The sequence below is a fragment of the Lepidochelys kempii genome, chromosome 8, assembly GCF_965140265.1.
Source record: "Lepidochelys kempii isolate rLepKem1 chromosome 8, rLepKem1.hap2, whole genome shotgun sequence".
Taxonomy (NCBI): Eukaryota; Metazoa; Chordata; order Testudines; family Cheloniidae; genus Lepidochelys; species Lepidochelys kempii.
This window is the reverse complement of record NC_133263.1, coordinates 98,193,584-98,211,006: the sequence shown is the minus strand read 5'-3', so window position 1 is coordinate 98,211,006 and position 17,423 is coordinate 98,193,584. Positions and strand designations below refer to the sequence as shown.

Here is a 17,423-nt window from a genome sequence, read left to right as displayed (position 1 = left end):
AACTCATTTTGTAAGGTCTTTCCTAGGCATGTTAACTGAGCCTGGCTCATTGTATGGTACTCCGGATCATTTTCGTGATAGAAACTGTCATGAGTCCAATTCAAAGAGATAAAGCAAAATCCTCTCTCCAGATTTTTTTAGTCCAAGGACCTTTGTGACTTTCACTGGCATCTGGGATGTTTACTTGTATCATATTTATTTTCAGAGTTCTGCCACCAACAAAAAAAGGTTATCAGTGGAGTTGTTTCAACAATTCTTTAACCATTTGACAGTAAATAACTAAAAAAACCAAAACAGAACTGGGTCAAAAACAAAAGTCTGATTATGATTCTGCTGGTCTATATATTCCACTTTCAGTGGGTCTCAGATACAGGTTACAACATTTAGCAGGTGAATGTTCAAGCTTGGTCACCTAAAATAGGTTTAGACACCTAATTGAAAATCAGGGTGCTTCTAAGCTGCTGAACACCTGCAGCTCCTATTGAGTTCCATGGTGGCTGGGCTTGGTTAGCACCTCAGAAAAATAGAAGTGGCGTGGACTTTGAGGTGCTGATCAATCTCAACCTGCACTGGAGCTCAATAGGTGGTGTACTGCAGCTTTGAAATGCCAGGTTGCTTCTATTTAGGTGCCTAAACAGATTTAGGAGACTAACTTTAGGTGCCGAAGTTTGAACCTTTGGTCAAAATGTTCAAACTTTCCTTTCACACAATAGATCTGAACAGTTTATATTCTGTCTACAACGGATTGTACTGTTCATTGCCATCATTTTGAAGAGACAGAGACAATTTACTTATGTATTTAAACTTTATTTCTTCATAATTACAGGCTACTGTTAGAATTTTTAAACAAAAGAAAAGTCTATAAATAGAGGCTAACCCCATATGGCCAAGTTTTAAAAAGCTAGTTAAACTTCACAAGTAATGCCATTTAGCTCACAGCAGTGGTTTATTGGTAATCTTCAAATAAAGGTACTGTAGTCAGAGTCAGTAACATGAAATGTAACATCAAGTGACTCAAAACTTTAAATTCCACACAGGAAAGCATGAATATATATAATATATACACATAATATTGTATTGGTCCACTGAGTATACATTTTTAACAAAAGATAAGAATCTGTGTAGTCCAGTTAAGCATACAATATGCAAGATTAGTGTACACTTATTACAAAGGTCGTACAGATAAATATGGATATTTAATACTTGCATGAGGTTTCTTTAAGATACTTTTTTGAGCGGGTGTTTCAAATGCTCATTTCCCAGTGCAAAAGAAAAGTTGTCCAAGTCAAGTCACCCATTTTCCTGAAAGAATGAAAACTGCCCTCTTCTAAAGCTTTTGCAGCAGCAACCCTAGCTAACTGGAACTCTTTAAACAAACTCAAAGTGTGGCTAATGAGTCATCCCTTGCTTCACACAAGTTTTTTTTGTCTTGAAACACTTCTAGTCTCAGGGAGAAATACACCAAATTAAAAAGTGCAAGAAAGAAAATGGATTGTATGCTGCTGCAGTCAAGCTGTACGTGTATAGAGTGAAAGAAGCATCATTGGGAATGACTTAAATGAATCTGACATTCTGCAGAATGGATTACATTTACACAACAGGCAATAAGTTACTTTCATTAACATTTTATCAACCTACTTTGACTCAGTGACCATAAAGAATTATAAATCAGGTTTTTTTTTAATAAGGTGCAACTATCAGTTGGCATTCAATAAATTACATGTAAAGAAAAAGACTGTTGTATAAAGTTAAACTATGCCTTTATGCATCCTACTCTCTTCTCTATCCTACCTCAAATTCAACCTTGTCAAATTGCCAGTTTCGTTGTATATTGGCTCAATTAGCAGTGGGGCTTCCAGAATTTGAGACATTTTGACCAGCAGTAAATTCATGTGAATTATCCATTTAGTTATTCTATGTTACAACAAAAACCCACCCAGAATGTGAGATCTGTCTGCCAATCTCATGACCATGCAAAAAAGCAATTAAGGTTTCAATAAGATACACAATCTTTCCCACTTGCACGCTGAATATTATCAATTAAATTTCAAGTCCAGCAGTAGAACCTTCATTAAAAAGAAAATACATATGTATACATATAAAATAAAGCACTCTACAGTTCCAGCATTACTAAAGTCTGCTCTGAAAAAGTACAAAAGGTTTCAAATAACTGTAACACCCTGGTGGGAAGGGGTCAGTGAGGCAGAGTAATTGCCATTTTCATCTTCTGCTCAATCATAGTTGCTGATAGATTATACTTAAACCATAGTCTCATTGCCTGCATTATAAACGGATTTATTTACAGGTAGGAAATGTGCTTTACTTTCCTGAAACATGTCTTCTGGGAGAGGATAAATGCTAAAATGAGTGGATTATTCAAATCCAAAAATAACTAAAGATGGAATTCAGCAGAAATGTCCACACACCTTTTATACACTAATATATAGTAAAAGGCTCAAGCTTCTTTATGAGACAGCACACAATCTGTACAGAACCTAAAATGTTTTTTGTTAACATTTCTTTTTATAAATGACTCAGCCCTGTACACAAAGGGTACAAAATATAGAAATGCACGCATTCACCTTTATCTTCAGTACTGTGCCCCTTTCACCAAGGAACTTGATTGAGACAATATCTGCTTGTCTCTGAACTTCAGTCTTACAGAATTACAAGTGTTCATGAAGGTATCTTCACGCATCACCAGAATGACAACCAGTTTCTTTAAGGAGATGAAGTCTGCCTTATCTTTCTGTATTACATAAAGACACTTTGGTGTCCTGGGTTTACAGAATAAAAATAACACAGGCTAAAAGCTCAAGGAGAATTCACATGGGAGCAGCACTCTATTAGTTGTCTGCTAAGCTTAAAAAAGAAATTTAGGAACCTTACAAATCAGAATGGGACAAAAATAGAAAGGTGAATATTCAATCGCACTTGCAGGAATTTAAAACCTTTTGTACTTCCCTGTTCATAGGTGGCTTCTGATTAACATTTTAAATAGGTTAAGTATTCAGGAAAAGGGACAAAACAGTTGACATAAGACACGGTTATTCTAATCTTCATGCTTCTGATATTTCAGATTTACTGAGTGCAATAGCCAGCTCCAAGTCTTCTTGCTCTTGTTGTTTTAATCTTGCAAGTCTCTCTTTTTCTTCTCTCTCACTTTCCCTCTTAGCCCATTCAATCATGTCTTCTTCAGTAGGATACTGCAATTTTAAAAAGATAAACATATCTGGACTTACTCAGAATGTAACTGCACGATTCAAGTCTCTCAGAATTTGAGGGCATTGTTCCAAAATATGATATGGATTTATTGTAGTTTTAGAATTTGCCTCTGTGCTGAAAAATGTGTTTTAAGAGTAACCTGGTACAATTTCATTTGTAGTTTAAATAAGAATTGCACTAACACAGTCCTGAAGATTAACTGTTTGATGAAAAATACCACCTGTTCAATTACCACCAATTAATACTAGTTTAAAGGTACAATCTGGCAATTTGCTGAACACACTGACCTATGCAAAGTACTCAAGCACATGCTTAACTTTAAGCACATGAGCAACCCTACTGAACAAAACCAAGTCCTAAATTTGGACAGAACGAACAATGCTACTGTGGCAATCACTGCAAACTATTTTTATACAATAAATGTTATATAATTTGAATCAGATGCGAACAAATTGGTAGTCCCTCGATACTGCAGGATACATCTGGCACTGTGGGACAGCAAGCTTTACCCTCATTTAACAGTGTGGTGCTCTTTTAAAGATATTTTTCTCAGTGGCAGTGACTGCAGAATGAACTGAGCAGATAGTGTCATCAAAAAATGCTTCTGCAGAGGAGTACAGTACTAGCCAAATGCTTCTGCAGCTGCTAACCTGGCCTGAAATGAAAAAGGGGACTAGCGTACAAGATAAAGGTGTATGCACATGTATGTATGCATGCAAACAGAACATGAAGTGAGATGCTCTAATATCACAGTAGTGTGATGTCATGATCCCGAATAGGCAGGGCCGGCTCTAGGTTTTTTGCCACCCCAAGCAAAGAATTTGCCTCCCCAAGCTCTAAGAGCGCAACTGCCCAAACCAAAAAAGAGGTGGCCGGAACGCCGCCCCTGGAATTGTGCCGCCCCAAGCACATGCTTGCTTTGCTGGTGCCTAGAGCTGGTCCTGCGGATAGGAACAGGAAGTAAATATCTTAAATACAGTACAAGAATTAATGCCAAACACACTTCTATTTAGCATGCAGAGAATGCAATATCATTTACATAAAGCCACAATATTTGTGTGTGTGTGTTATGGCTATTTTAATCAACAAGCTAATTTCTCTATTAGCTGCTGTTTCTAAACTTGAGATTTTTGTGAACACAATTTGAGAAATGTCTTGATTCCTTTCTGTACCCCATACTCAAAAAGATCCCAGAAATTAAAGGAAACCATTCCTCATTCTCTTTTCTGCCTCCCCCTGCGAAAGTTTGCATCCTAGCCCTTCTAGGAAATAATTTGAACAAGAGCAGCATTTTAGAGATTGCCATGGCCATGAACAGAATACACTAAGCAGCCAGGGTGGATTTAATTAAAATCAAATGGATTTAAATCATGATTCAAATCACTAGTCAGGAAGACTTGATTTAATCATGGATTTCTACATAAAAAAGTGCATTCTTGTTGGTTGTTATAACCTTAATACATATTCTTCACAACTCAGAGATAGATGTAGGTTTCATTTTTAGAAGGTACATACTATATATTTTTAAGTGATTTATTTTGAAAACTTTTCAGATTAGTTTTACAGGTATATCAGGCAATGAATGATTGTTTGGTTATTTCATTTACCAAAGGTAATAGAAGCAGATATTTATGAAGTCATTGGGAGGTGAACTATCTCCAATTCAACAGATTAATCATTAATATTTGGACGATTTTCTTGCCATGCTATATTAGGAGAATATCACCAGACAGACATTTAAATTGTTTTATTTAACTAAAAGCAACAACAACGTTATGTATTCTGGATTTTTTTCTTCAACAGCAAACATATAATATTTTAACAAAACAAGCATATAAATTTAGTTAAACATTCAAGTTTTTTAAAATCACGTTTTTGTTAAAATTGTTTTTAACTAAAATAGTTAATGAAATATTTAAAAAACAAAAACAAAAATTAAATCGACTATGTCAGCCAGGTCAACATGAGAAACTTAAAATATTGGCTTCTGCAGCTAACTCAGTCGTCTTCACCTTCATTTTCCTGTTTGTTCATAATCTGGAAAAGAAAAACAAGCTTTCCTGCTTTTTCAGGTCCCAAACAATTTCTCAATTTGGAATTAATTAGTCCAAAGGAAGAAAATATTCTTTCTACACAGTCAGAAAAAGCTACTGCTGTTAAAAGTGAGATTAGCACTTCAATAATCTCTGTATCCAAGTGCTTAAGTGACTTCCACCAGTTCACGGTGTGACTTTCTTTAAATCATCATCATCAACGAACATATTTCTTGAATAGTTCTTATTCCCAAACCAAGTCCCTTTTACGGCCTGCTGCCATTATAGGTTTTCCCTTCTAGTGAGAGAATGGTATGGTAGATCTCAAATCAATGAAGGCTACACTCAAAGACCTCAACACTTCTGGAATATGCTGCTCAAACAGTTTCACTTTTGTTTCTACTGCCTGTCCCTCCATTCTCACATTTATCTCCAGACTTCTTCTCCTTGTTCAGATCTATTCCGCCCCAACAATCTTCTATTCACTGAACTTTTTGAAACTTTGCACTTTTAGAGAGAGGTAAGGGATTGACTCCGTGTACACAAATTTGCAGAGGGACAATAGGGCTGAGCTCTGTTATTTCTCATCTCTATATATTTATTTATTTTAAAACATTTTTGCTGTTAACAAGCATCTTATCTCTGGAGACACAAATCCACAGTTTGAGAACTGCAAAACTAAGCACCTCTGATGGTATCTTCTAGACTGAGCATTGAGTCCCATTGGGTAGATAGAAAGATTAACCTAAATATTCTATACAGAAGCCCCTGGAACCCCAGAAGATTGGGTCCCTAATCTATTAACTATCGGAACTCATTTACAAAACTTTTCTTAAACATTACATGAATATATTGTCTCATACTATAGAATTAGAATTTATAATCCCTATTCCATGATGAGATATTTTTGAGCTATAATGTATCTTAATTAAAACTCTTTAGATAGATTTTTGAGGGGAAAAAACCTGATTTTTATCAAAAAATCAGATATAAATATTTTATTTTTTTTTAAATAATTGATTTTTATCCGCCCTGCAGCAGCACAACCCAAATTAACATCACCACAGCCTGTCAATTTAAAAACTGGAACAGTGTTTACGCAAGTTAAGTATACAATTTACTAGGACTAACTGAAGACAGCAAAAGTAACCTGACTGGAAAAGAAGGAAAGTCTTCCACAATTCTTAATTGCAAAGCACAAAAAAAATAACTTCATATACACAGAAGCATGCTCAAACCTTTAGGTTTGCTCTTAATGCTTGGGATTTATGTGAAATGGATTCCTGGTTATGAAGAAATACTTGCGACTTTTTAATTGTATTGTATTTGTGCCTTGAATTTACAAACCATTCAAAACTCACTCAAATACAATTTATATTTTTATAAACACCAATCTTATATATTTATCTATTGTGAAATATTGAGATTGTGACCAAGTATTTTCGAGATAGCTAAGAGAAAATGTTAACAGAACCTTTATTTTATTTTTAAATTGTGTAATGATAGCATTATGCCATATGATTCAAACTTGTGAATATTTAAATAGATGTCAACTAGAACACTTAGGCAATATACATAAATTATCTGATGACTACTTTGTAAAAGCCAGGAAACCTTCAGGGAAAACCTTAACACAGTTATGCAATCAGTATGACCTGAACAATACCAACAATAGTCTACATTGTTTCATTTTTATCTTAATGAATGGATTACACCAGCCTTAATTATAAGCTTCATGTATTAAGATACCTTATGTAGGTAACAGCTCTAAAAATATTTTGAGCCTTTTAAAAGTTAATTATAGCCCTTAAGAAAAAGGATTATGGAGTTTTGTGGACAAGTTTTAGTAATTTTAAAATAAATCTGAAGATCTTACTACGATTGAATCATTCCAGTAAGTTTTATTAAATGCCGCCTCACCTCAAGAAACAAATATATAAAAGAACCTACTTACAGCACTGAAGTTTGCAAAATTGCTGGTGTCTGTCTCTTTACCAATATTGCTGGGAGCAAATGGGTCACAAAATAGATCATCATCTTGTTCTTTGGGAATGTCACAGCCTGGGAATGGCTGAAATGGATCATTCAGTTTAAAGGAATCTGAAGAATCCAGTTTGTTAATAAGTCTTTTCCCTGGATCAAAGATAATCTAAGTCAACTCAAGAGACCACAAAGATAGCAGAAAGCGTACACTAAGCAAAAAACAAACAAAACAAGAACTACTTGGATCACATCCTATACTCATGTTAATCAGCTCTGCCAGTTTACAATAGCCAAAGATCTGAGTCTGACATTTAGTTCATAATCAGATATGGAATAGCCTACAAGTGGATTCAAGATTTAAGCATACTGTCCATGTATTAATTATATGCCACCACCCTGAGAAAGAACCCTTAAAAAAAGGTTAAAACAATTTCCACCCTCCTATAGCCAGCATAGTTTTGGTGTTGTCCCCCCAACCACTCACCAATTATCCATAGAACTCTAGTGAGATTCCTTTTATTATTTTATGGATAAAATTAATTACTTGTACATCAAGGCAAAAGACATTTTACTGTGCTCTGCAGAGTTCTGATGTTCTTTTGACTTCGCTGCCATCTGCAACTTCTCAGGTTTTCACAAACAATATGATGGTAACAAGCATTCAGATGCTAAGTGCTAACCCTGTCTTCTTGATTCTTGCCTAAATGGCAGCAAACATACCAGAATCAGATCTGTGTCTCACCTATCTTGTTCTTTTCTCATCTTACTCAGTCAGCTCTCAATATTTTTGAGGACACTGACCCAGGTCTTCCAAGAACATCCATCCCATCTTTAAATTTCCTTTTCTGTATATGCAATCAGTTAATAGGGGTAGCAATGTGAGTCTAACACCTTTAATCTTTCAGCTGCGATGCATTTTAGTTGGGGAATCCTTCTGTCCTGAAGCTGATTTTTGACACAGGCAAGGGCCAACTTAGTTATTCCATTTAGAATTTACTATTGACCTGTTTACTAGTATCATTTTAGATTGGTTTAAATCTATATGTTTGTTCATATTCAGTTTATTGGGAATCATTTCTGCAAGTCAGTCTCACTTACTTCCATAATCCTCAGGGGACTGCATTATAGTAACTATTTGACTTGTTTTATATAAATTCATTGGGGAATATGTAATGGTTTACATTGTCTTATGTTATGTACCTAGGCTACCTCCCAAAAAATATTTTGGTGCCCACATCACTATCTAAAAATGCAAATTCCTTGAGTTTTCTTAAATTAACACAGGAAAAACAGCCGCAAATGACATCTGTGTAAACTTATTTGTGCCAAAGAGAAATAAATACTTGCAAGAATTTTGAGTACACAAAAGTCTCATTTCAAAGGCAAAAATATTCCTTTTCTAAAGTATCATGAGTCCCAGTATCTCTCTGATAGGTATGATTTATCTGTATCCAGAGAAGAAGTGAATTTCATCAGATGCAAGGAAATCACTCCAGCACTCCCTCCATAGTTCAGTAGAGAATTTTAACAAGGATGTACTGAAAGCCTTCTTTAAGCACTTCTTCCTTCTGAGCCAACCTCAAATGTTGTTGCTCCTTTTTATTAATTTTTTGTAATTAAAGTAGATACAAGCAAAAAAAGAGGCTAAAAAGGCAGTTGCTAAGGCAAGAATGGAGGCTGAAGAGGAATTATACATAAAGCTGAAGGAAGGTGGCAGGAAATTGTTTTTTGCGGTGGCAAAAACGAGGAACAAGGAAACACAAGATATGAAGAAATCTTTGTATGTGAAGGATGGAAACTGCATGGTGACTAACCCTAATGAGGTGGTAAAGATATAGAAAAAAAATATTTCCAAAGGCTGTTATATTAGGAGAGCGCGTTGCAAGTGCAAGCACTGCTGACAATTATGGGGAAGCCTCAAAAGGTATTGATCTCTACAGAGGAGGCAGAAGGAGGATTGAATTAGACAATAATAAAGCAGCTGATGAAGATGAGAACTGTTGACCAAATCAAAGCAGTTGGAAATACCAGAGTACAGTGGCTTCATAGACTCAGGCCTTGTCTATGCTACGGGAGGAGCTTGATCTAGGTTACGCAACTTCAGTACATGAATAACGTAGCTGAAGTCGACGTCCTTAAATCTACTTACTGCGGGGTCCACACTGGGCTATGTTGACAGGAGACACTCTCCAGTCGACACCTCTTGCGCTTCTCATTCAGGTGGAGTACAGGAGTCAATGGGAGAGCGATCTGCGGTCAATTTAGTGGGTCTTCATTAGACCCGCTAAATCGACCACCAATGAATCCATCGCCACACATCAATCCTCTGGTAAGTGTAGACAAGCATTACGTATTTGCTGGGATCAAGCTAGGCTACCAAATGACTCGAGAGTGAGATTGACTTCCTATTTGGAAGGGTAAGGGTGATGCATATGATCCAAACATCTATTGGAGCCTCACCTTGTTAAGTCGGCCCCTTAACATCCTTGAGACAGTGTTTTGGAGGCAAGGTTGAGATGCAAGGTGGAGGAAAATATATGAGAGGAGCAACATGGCTTTAGGAGGAAAGGAGTATTATAGATACAATATTTGCAATGAGACAAATCTGAAAGAATGGTATAGCTGCTATGTAGAATTTACTGATCTTGAGAGAACATATGACTTGTTCCCTGGGAGTTGGTGTTCAGAGTGGAAATGATAGAAGAGCAGTATCAAGAATGAAGGTGGTAACAATATATAGATTTTAGGAGAGTTGTGTGTGACCGGGATTAATCTAGTATGGGATATAGTGACTGGGATTGATCTAGTGTGCTGAGTCCACCTCTCTTCATCCTAGTTATGGAGTTAATTAGTAGGAGAACGGAGCCTCTGGGGAGACAGAGAAAACTAATGGATGCTGATGATTTGGCCCTTTTAGCTAACAGCACAGAGGAATTGGTAAATATGGTATTAGAGTGGGCATCTGTGTTTGATTTGAAAGTATCATGATTTGAAAGTAAACTCAAAGAAAACCAAAGTGGTGCATGGAGGGAAGGTGGAAGAGTTGTTGATTGAAGACTCAGAAGAAAAGCTGAATCAGAAGAAAGAATCTGTATACTTGGGAGGTACACTTAGTACCATCAGAGACAGATCTGGAGAACTGAAAAACACAACCCAATATGCACAGGTGGCAGTGAAGAAGGTGGCAGGAGAACTGTGGGACCGACAATTAAGTAACAAATTGAAAGGAAAAGTGTATGCCCTTGTCCCTGACTGCTCTACAGTTTGGAAAGAGTGGATCTCCAAGAAATAATACAGGTAGTAGGAAATAATATACTGAGGAGAATGGCAGGCAAGTGGAGGGTAGACAGTGTGCACAGAAAAATTTAATGGGAAGGTGAACTTGGAACTCTCAGTGATAGCCTAGAGAGCACATGTCTGAGGTGGGCTGGACATGTAATAGAATGGGGGAGAGAACAAGCAGAAAGAAAACATGGGATGAAGAGGACAGCAAGTAAGGACATGGAAGTCTAAGGATACGATGGAAAGGCTGTCAAGAGAAGTCTGAAGAGAAAAACCTGTGCCATGGACTGGAAGACGTGGTGAAGAATCATGGGCACCTCTGACCCCATGTAAATTGGACAAGGAGCCAAGAAGTGAACTGACATGTACAGCAGACACAGGTACATAGCAAAATAGTAAAATATTTAAATTGTCAAAAAAATTACATACAACATGCATATTAAAAATAAAGCTAATATCAAATAAAGCAAAAAGAACAGCTTTTAACACTGAGCCAGTGAAAAAGTTATTTAACTATTTATATAAATTGTGTGTTTTCCCTGCATAGTTATCCAGCTATTTCCATAGGTATAATTTTTAATACTGATAAGTTTATCCATCACCAGGAGATTCCATTATTTATTAAACCATTTATTAATAAGAAGTGTTGCGACTAGATAAATTACCTTGGGAACTATAAGTCTGTGTTGAAAAAGGAAGTATTAAGGCCATCTTCATAGCCCAAAAGTGGTCCTTCTCAAACAATACTTTTGATCCAGAGGATCTCAAACTGCTTTACAGGCTATAAAGGGATCATTTCAGCCATGGAAATATGGTCACTTCTGTCACTGAGCCAATTTAGTGTTTCTAGGAGAGGAAGTGAGGGCTTTAACCAATTGTTTGCAAGGCAGGGAGAGAGCAGGGTTGAATTTCACCAAAATGATGTTACTATTAGAGCTAAAAGTTTAAAAGCTTTAATTACTGTTAATAGTGCCAGATTTAGCTTGTTCCTCCCTTTCCAAAAGCAGCAGCAAACCAACTGTTCCATTTTTTTATATTACTATTGTCTATACTATCTTCTGGCAGCCTAATTTTTATGATATGGTTCTCATGAACACCTTAAAACTCTTATAATGTAATACTCCATAATAATGCAGTAGTGTTCACATAAGAGTGAATGCAAGTGGAATAAAGACTGGAGCTGGAAAAGGAACACACACACACTACTACTGCACTTAATCCTAGCAGTATCTTTTCAAAATTTTATTACCAAGGTAGATTTTTTTTTTTTTTAATTTAATTGATACCATGTTACAGTGGTTGTAACTTCTTTAACCATGCTCCTTTGGTGGTGGGGTGCGGGGGAGGCAGAAGCATGGTCCAGTATTTAGGGTATAGAACTAGGAGTCAGGAGTCTTGGGTTGTATTACTAACTCTCCCATTGACTATGCTACATGACCTTAGAAAAGTCACTTGGATGGAAAGAGATGAAGTTTTTCCAACGGTGAAATGGAGATAATGACAAATACTTCTAAAATTTCTTCAAAAGAGGAGACGTTTTTGAAAACTAGGGACTTTCAACGGTACTTGTACAAAAGTGGGTAATTTGCTTTCAATACAGAACTTCATAAGATTTGCGATATATCAACACCCTCTTAAAGCTCTCTGTAGCCACACTATTTCCTTGTAGAAATCTGAAGTTATGTTTTCCCCCTTCTTCCATTTCCTTGCTCTCTCGAAACAAAGTGTTGACCTACAACCCATGAGGAATTTAACATCAGAGGAGATGTCAGCAGTACAGGGGCAGGATTCTTTCACATTTTGACAGTTCCTAAGTACTTTTATTCTAGTTCAGTAAGAAATTCAGACCATGTTTTCTTACAACCCTCATACCATTACACAACTAGCAATATAGAAGCAGGTGAACCAAACTTTACTGGAACCTCAAATATTAGCTTTTACCAGGTGGTGGAGGGCAGGGTCTTGTAGGAGTTCCGGTCTTGGGGGGCAAAGCAGGAGGAATATCCTCATTTTTCGCTGGTGGTTCCTCAAATACGTTTTTAGTTATGACCACATTGTTTACAGAGCCTGATGTGGAGGAAATAAAGGGATCTTCATTGTTGGCCTATTTAAAAAAAAAGGAGTGGGGGGAATGCTATATTACAATTTTCTTCAGTATAGTGAAATTCTACTCCCCCCTCCTTTCTTCCATAAAGCAATACTTACCACAATTAGAGAAAACAGTGAAGATTCAAGTAAATCAGGGAATGTGGTCATAATTTCTCTGTGGTGCACAATACTAGGTTAGTATTATTAACTACTTATATTATGGTAACACTCAACAGGCCAAATCAGGCTCCATTTCACAGAGTACTGTACAAACAGAAAAAAAGAGACTCCCTGCTCTGAAGAGCTCAGTATATGGAGAATAGTACAGCATGCTCCATATAAAAATGACTTGTTCAATTATTTGGTACAAAGAGAGGGAAGACAAGGGGGCCAGAAAACAGTGCAAGGTGCCTACAAGATAAATCTACTTCCCCACAGTTACCACAGCAGTCCACAATATAAGGAAGATTAAGAGTTAGTGAGACAAGTGGCAGCTCAAAATGAAAGTACAAGAGAATCTTAAAATTCCATTAAAACCAGCGAAGTGTCCTCAGGTTATTATCTGAAGAAATAATCTCAACATACACTACTGGTGAAAATACCAGGTTAATACAACAAGTCTGCTGTAAGATAAGAAGCCAATGTTTTGTGCATGGGAGTGAAACAGAACTCATGACTCCGGACTACAAAAAGCTACAAAGGTAATCCTGGCACCAGCTTCTCTGTCTAATCAACCACTCCCTCTCATGTACCACTAACTCATTGTTAGAACTCATACACAGCACATTATGAAGGGACATCTCCTCAAAGATTCCACTGTCTGAACAACATGGAGGGTTTTTTTGCATTGTGATTAACGCATACAGTATGGGCATACAATTAGTAGATTCCTTCTCAGACCCAGAGGTAGGACACTAAGGTGGTGCCTACACTAAGACAAGGTGTGTTTTTACAAACAGGATCTCTAATACATTTTAAAATCCTGGGATGAGATCCTGGCTTAACTGAGATCAATGGCAAAACTTGCACTGACTTCAATGGGCCAGTATTTCATCCTTCATGTAGACTGGGCAAACCAGTAATATATGGTAAAACTACAGCTTGCGCTGTCTACATTAGGATTTTGAAACATGTTAGCACTTACATTTTAATGTACATCGCTTTCCCTCCATCCCCCATGCAGACATACCCAAAATGGATGTCTGTATGAGAACCAATTTAAAAAAAAAAAAAAAAAATCAGTGAGACTAGTATCAATGTGACAACTGCAAACAACTGAGGCAGCTACACAACCAAACAAGCTGAAGGTAACTAGCCTGTGAGCTAAGACTGGGAGAGATGTGGTTAAAAAAAGAAGTTTTCTAACATAGAAAAAAAATTTATTTTTAAAGTTGCAACAATTTGAACTGCTACAATAAAATGTTTCCAACAGCATTAATCACAGGAGTATTGCAGGGCACATTACTGTTCGAACCCCTTTCAGAAAAAATCAACCTTTGTCAATTTTTATTGGAGAGTAAAAACAGAATACCAGTTGAACAGTTCTATAACTGAAGACACTAGATCTTCTTTGTGTTTCAGTTACTGCAGCATTTTATGCCTTTTCCACATACGTTAATCATTTCAGATTACCTTTGACAGTGTGCTAAAGTCAGCAAAACTGCTTCCAAATGACTCGTTTCCAAATAGAGAGGAAAAGGGATCTGTAGCTAAAATAAGCAGAGAACAAACAGAACAGTACAGAAAAGCCAAATGTTACATTGTGTTTCAATGACAAAAACAACATGAAAGACACGCGCCATGTTTAGTCCCAACTGGATTTCCCAAATTGTATAACCATTTAAAAAGCTCCACAAATAGTATATTTAATATTTCTGTAACTATTTCAAATAAAATATTTTTAAAAAAGGTGAATGCTTTTATTGCTAGAGTTGTTTCAGTAGAAATATTTGTACTTTCATAAAAATAGCAAATGCTATTTACCAATATTGAATAAATACTCATTCCTCTGGACAGACAGTTTTTTTCAGGAAATAGCACTGCGATACTCCAGTTTTCTATGCAGAGAAAGCAGAATCCAAGTCTATCAATGGAAATACTCAAAACTATAGCATCAATAACCTAAGCCCTGTACATTTTGCAGCAAAATATTTTAACACAGAAAAGAGATAGTAAGTTTAGAATTTTTTTAAAAAAGCAAGCTTCCAGTGACTTTTTTGTGTGAATAAAATGCAACCCCCTCACTATTATTCACCTTGAATCTCCCTATCCCTTTGGATTCTCTAATTCAACAGTCTCCTTTTCACAAGTAGGTGCTTTGAAACAGTCTGGGCAAGTGTGGCTGTTCAAAAGCTGCGTAAGATTTAACATTTCTTTTTAATACCCTCCCTTATGTGCTTCCCAGAAAAGTGCACCTGGCTGCAGTTAAACTGGACAGACCAGTGATGTAAAATCATTCCTGTGTGCATATTTTATTTTTATATATATATATATATAATTTTAATAATCCTCCTCCTCCATATTGTACTTGTGCTGATCCCCACACCTACAGCATACAATACTTTATATTCCTCTGTAAGAACCCCATATGAGAGAGAGTTACAGACAAGCAAAGCAGCATCAGTGTTCACCAATGCTTAGAATAATTTGATGAAGCAAAGCTATTTTATTCTAGTCTCTCTCATTATAATACAGAGATATTTCCTCACATTGCTTAAAAAAATAGACCAGTGCATCAAAAGATGTGTTCTGCTTGGCAAATGTACTGCTTGGCAAATGTACTGCTCCAAGTACCAAAACTCTTCGATCGAGATATCTGAGCTGTTAACGTGCTAGGACGGAGTAAGGTCTTCACAAAGCCCGTGTGCATTTACATGCAGCTGATGACACTGTTTAAAGGGAAGTTCATACATTTATACCTCTTCTAGCACACTTAGACAAGAAACTGTTACTAAACTTTTTATTGTAACTGTTGTTCTCAGAGATGTGTTGCACATGTCCATTCCACTGTTGGTGTGAGTGTGCCCTGTGCACAGCTGATGGAGATTTTCCCCTCTGAGACCGCTCTGCTACCTTTCACCACTGTGCACAGGCATAATGGGCAGAGCTGCCCGAACCCTCCTCAGTTCCTTCCAACTGGATACCCTCTGATAGAGAGGGGAAGGAGGGAGCGTAGTGGAATGGACATGTGCAACACATCTAAAAGAGCAACAGTTACTGAAAAAATTAGTAACCATTCCTTCTTCGCATGATTGCACATGTTCTTTCCACTATAGGTGACTCAGAAAGCAGTTCAAACTGGAGATGGACTCAGTCGACTTGAACAGAGATTGCAGGACAACCCTTCCAAATCTGGCACTCACTCTGGATGGATGAGAGATAGCATAGTGAGAGGGAAAGTATGGATTGATGACCAATTTGCCACCTTACAAATGTCTAATATGGGCATATGTGCCAGAAAGGCTATGGAAGCTGCCTGAGACCCAGTTGAATGGGCCAACACTCTACTTGGCGGTGCAACATAAGCCAATCAGTAGCATAAACAAATACAGCTGGAAATCCAAGCAGAGATCCTTTGGGAGGACTCTGGATGGGCCTATAGTTTGTCTGCAAACACTATTAAGAGTTGAGTGGAAAACCTAAATGGCAGAGTCCAATAAAGGTACAAAGCCAAAGCTTTTCTAACATCTGGAGTATGAAGCTTGTCTTTACTTTTATTTGAATGAGACTTTGGAAAGAAAGTACACAAATTGTTTGGTTAATATGAAAACTGGAAGCCACTTAAGTCAAGATCATGTGAAGTCGAAGGTAAACCTTATCTCTAAAGGCTGTATAAGGAATTTCTGATACTAAGGCTAGCAATTCCCCACTCTCCTGCCCAAGGTAATAGCAACCAAAAAAAGCCACCTTCATAGAAAGGTGTAACACAACAGGTAGCCAGCAGCTTGGCGGGGGGAAGGGGGAGAGAGCCATCACATTTGCTAGAGCTAAATTTAAGTTCCACGGGGGGACTAGGCCATGTGCCTCTAGATATAATCTGTCCAAATCCTTCAGAAACCCAATAGACATTGGAATGGAAAAAAGCGATTGGTTATGCACAGGAGAGTGGAAAGATGTGATAACAGCTTGGTGGATTCTGATGGAACTAACAGCTAACCCCTCTTGTTGTGGAAACAAGAGATAGTCCACTGTATGCTGAATAGGAGCCCAAGCCGGGGAAATACATTTCTGTCTGGAACAAATGGAGAATTTTTTTCGTTGTGCAAAATAAGCAGTCCTAAATTGAAGGCTTTCTACTATTTAGAATGACTTCTGCACTCCCTTAGAATAACTGTGTTTGACTTTGAACAAGACTTTGGACAGGAGCAGAATTGGAGGGAGGGAATACAGCAGGCCCTTCAACCAGGGTAGCAGGAAGGCATCTGTCAACATACCCAGGCTGTGGCACACTCTAGAACAAAAAAAGATGATTTTTTGTTTGCTTTTGTTGCAAATAGGTCCATTTGGGGAGTCCCCCACAGCTGGAAAATGGACCTGGTTACATCTGGATGAAGAGACCACTCATGGTGACTTGTGAATGACCAGCTTAGGTCATCTACCAGAGCATTCTGAACCCCTAGAAGGTAAACAGCTTCCAGTTGATGGAACTGGCAATGCAGAAATTCCAAAGCAGAATCGCCTCTTGGCATAATTTCGTCAACCTGTCCCTCCCTTGTTTGCTTCCATAGAACATGGCTGCTGTGTTGTCTGTGAGCATTGACCCTAGATAAGCATAAAATCCAAATGGATGGCCTGAAGCTCCCTGACATCTAG

The 17,423-nt window shown here is 37.4% G+C and overlaps 1 protein-coding gene across 7 annotated transcripts in view; it reads right to left on the bottom strand.

The window, feature by feature from the left end:
* Window positions 1-786: 786 nt before the first annotated feature.
* The window catches only part of EPS15 (epidermal growth factor receptor pathway substrate 15), a 111,268-nt gene continuing 94,631 nt past the window's right edge, over window positions 787-17,423 (bottom strand). For 2 of the 7 annotated variants that reach the window (XM_073357725.1, XM_073357724.1), the window contains 4 exons: window positions 14,244-14,320; window positions 12,465-12,627; window positions 7,213-7,391; window positions 787-3,206 (listed from right to left, as the gene is read on the bottom strand). In XM_073357725.1, coding sequence (XP_073213826.1) covers window positions 3,060-3,206; window positions 7,213-7,391; window positions 12,465-12,627; window positions 14,244-14,320 — 566 coding nt within the window. In that variant the 3' untranslated portion in view covers window positions 787-3,059. The other 5 variants (XM_073357726.1, XM_073357727.1, XM_073357728.1 and 2 more) reach the window with 5 other exon arrangements.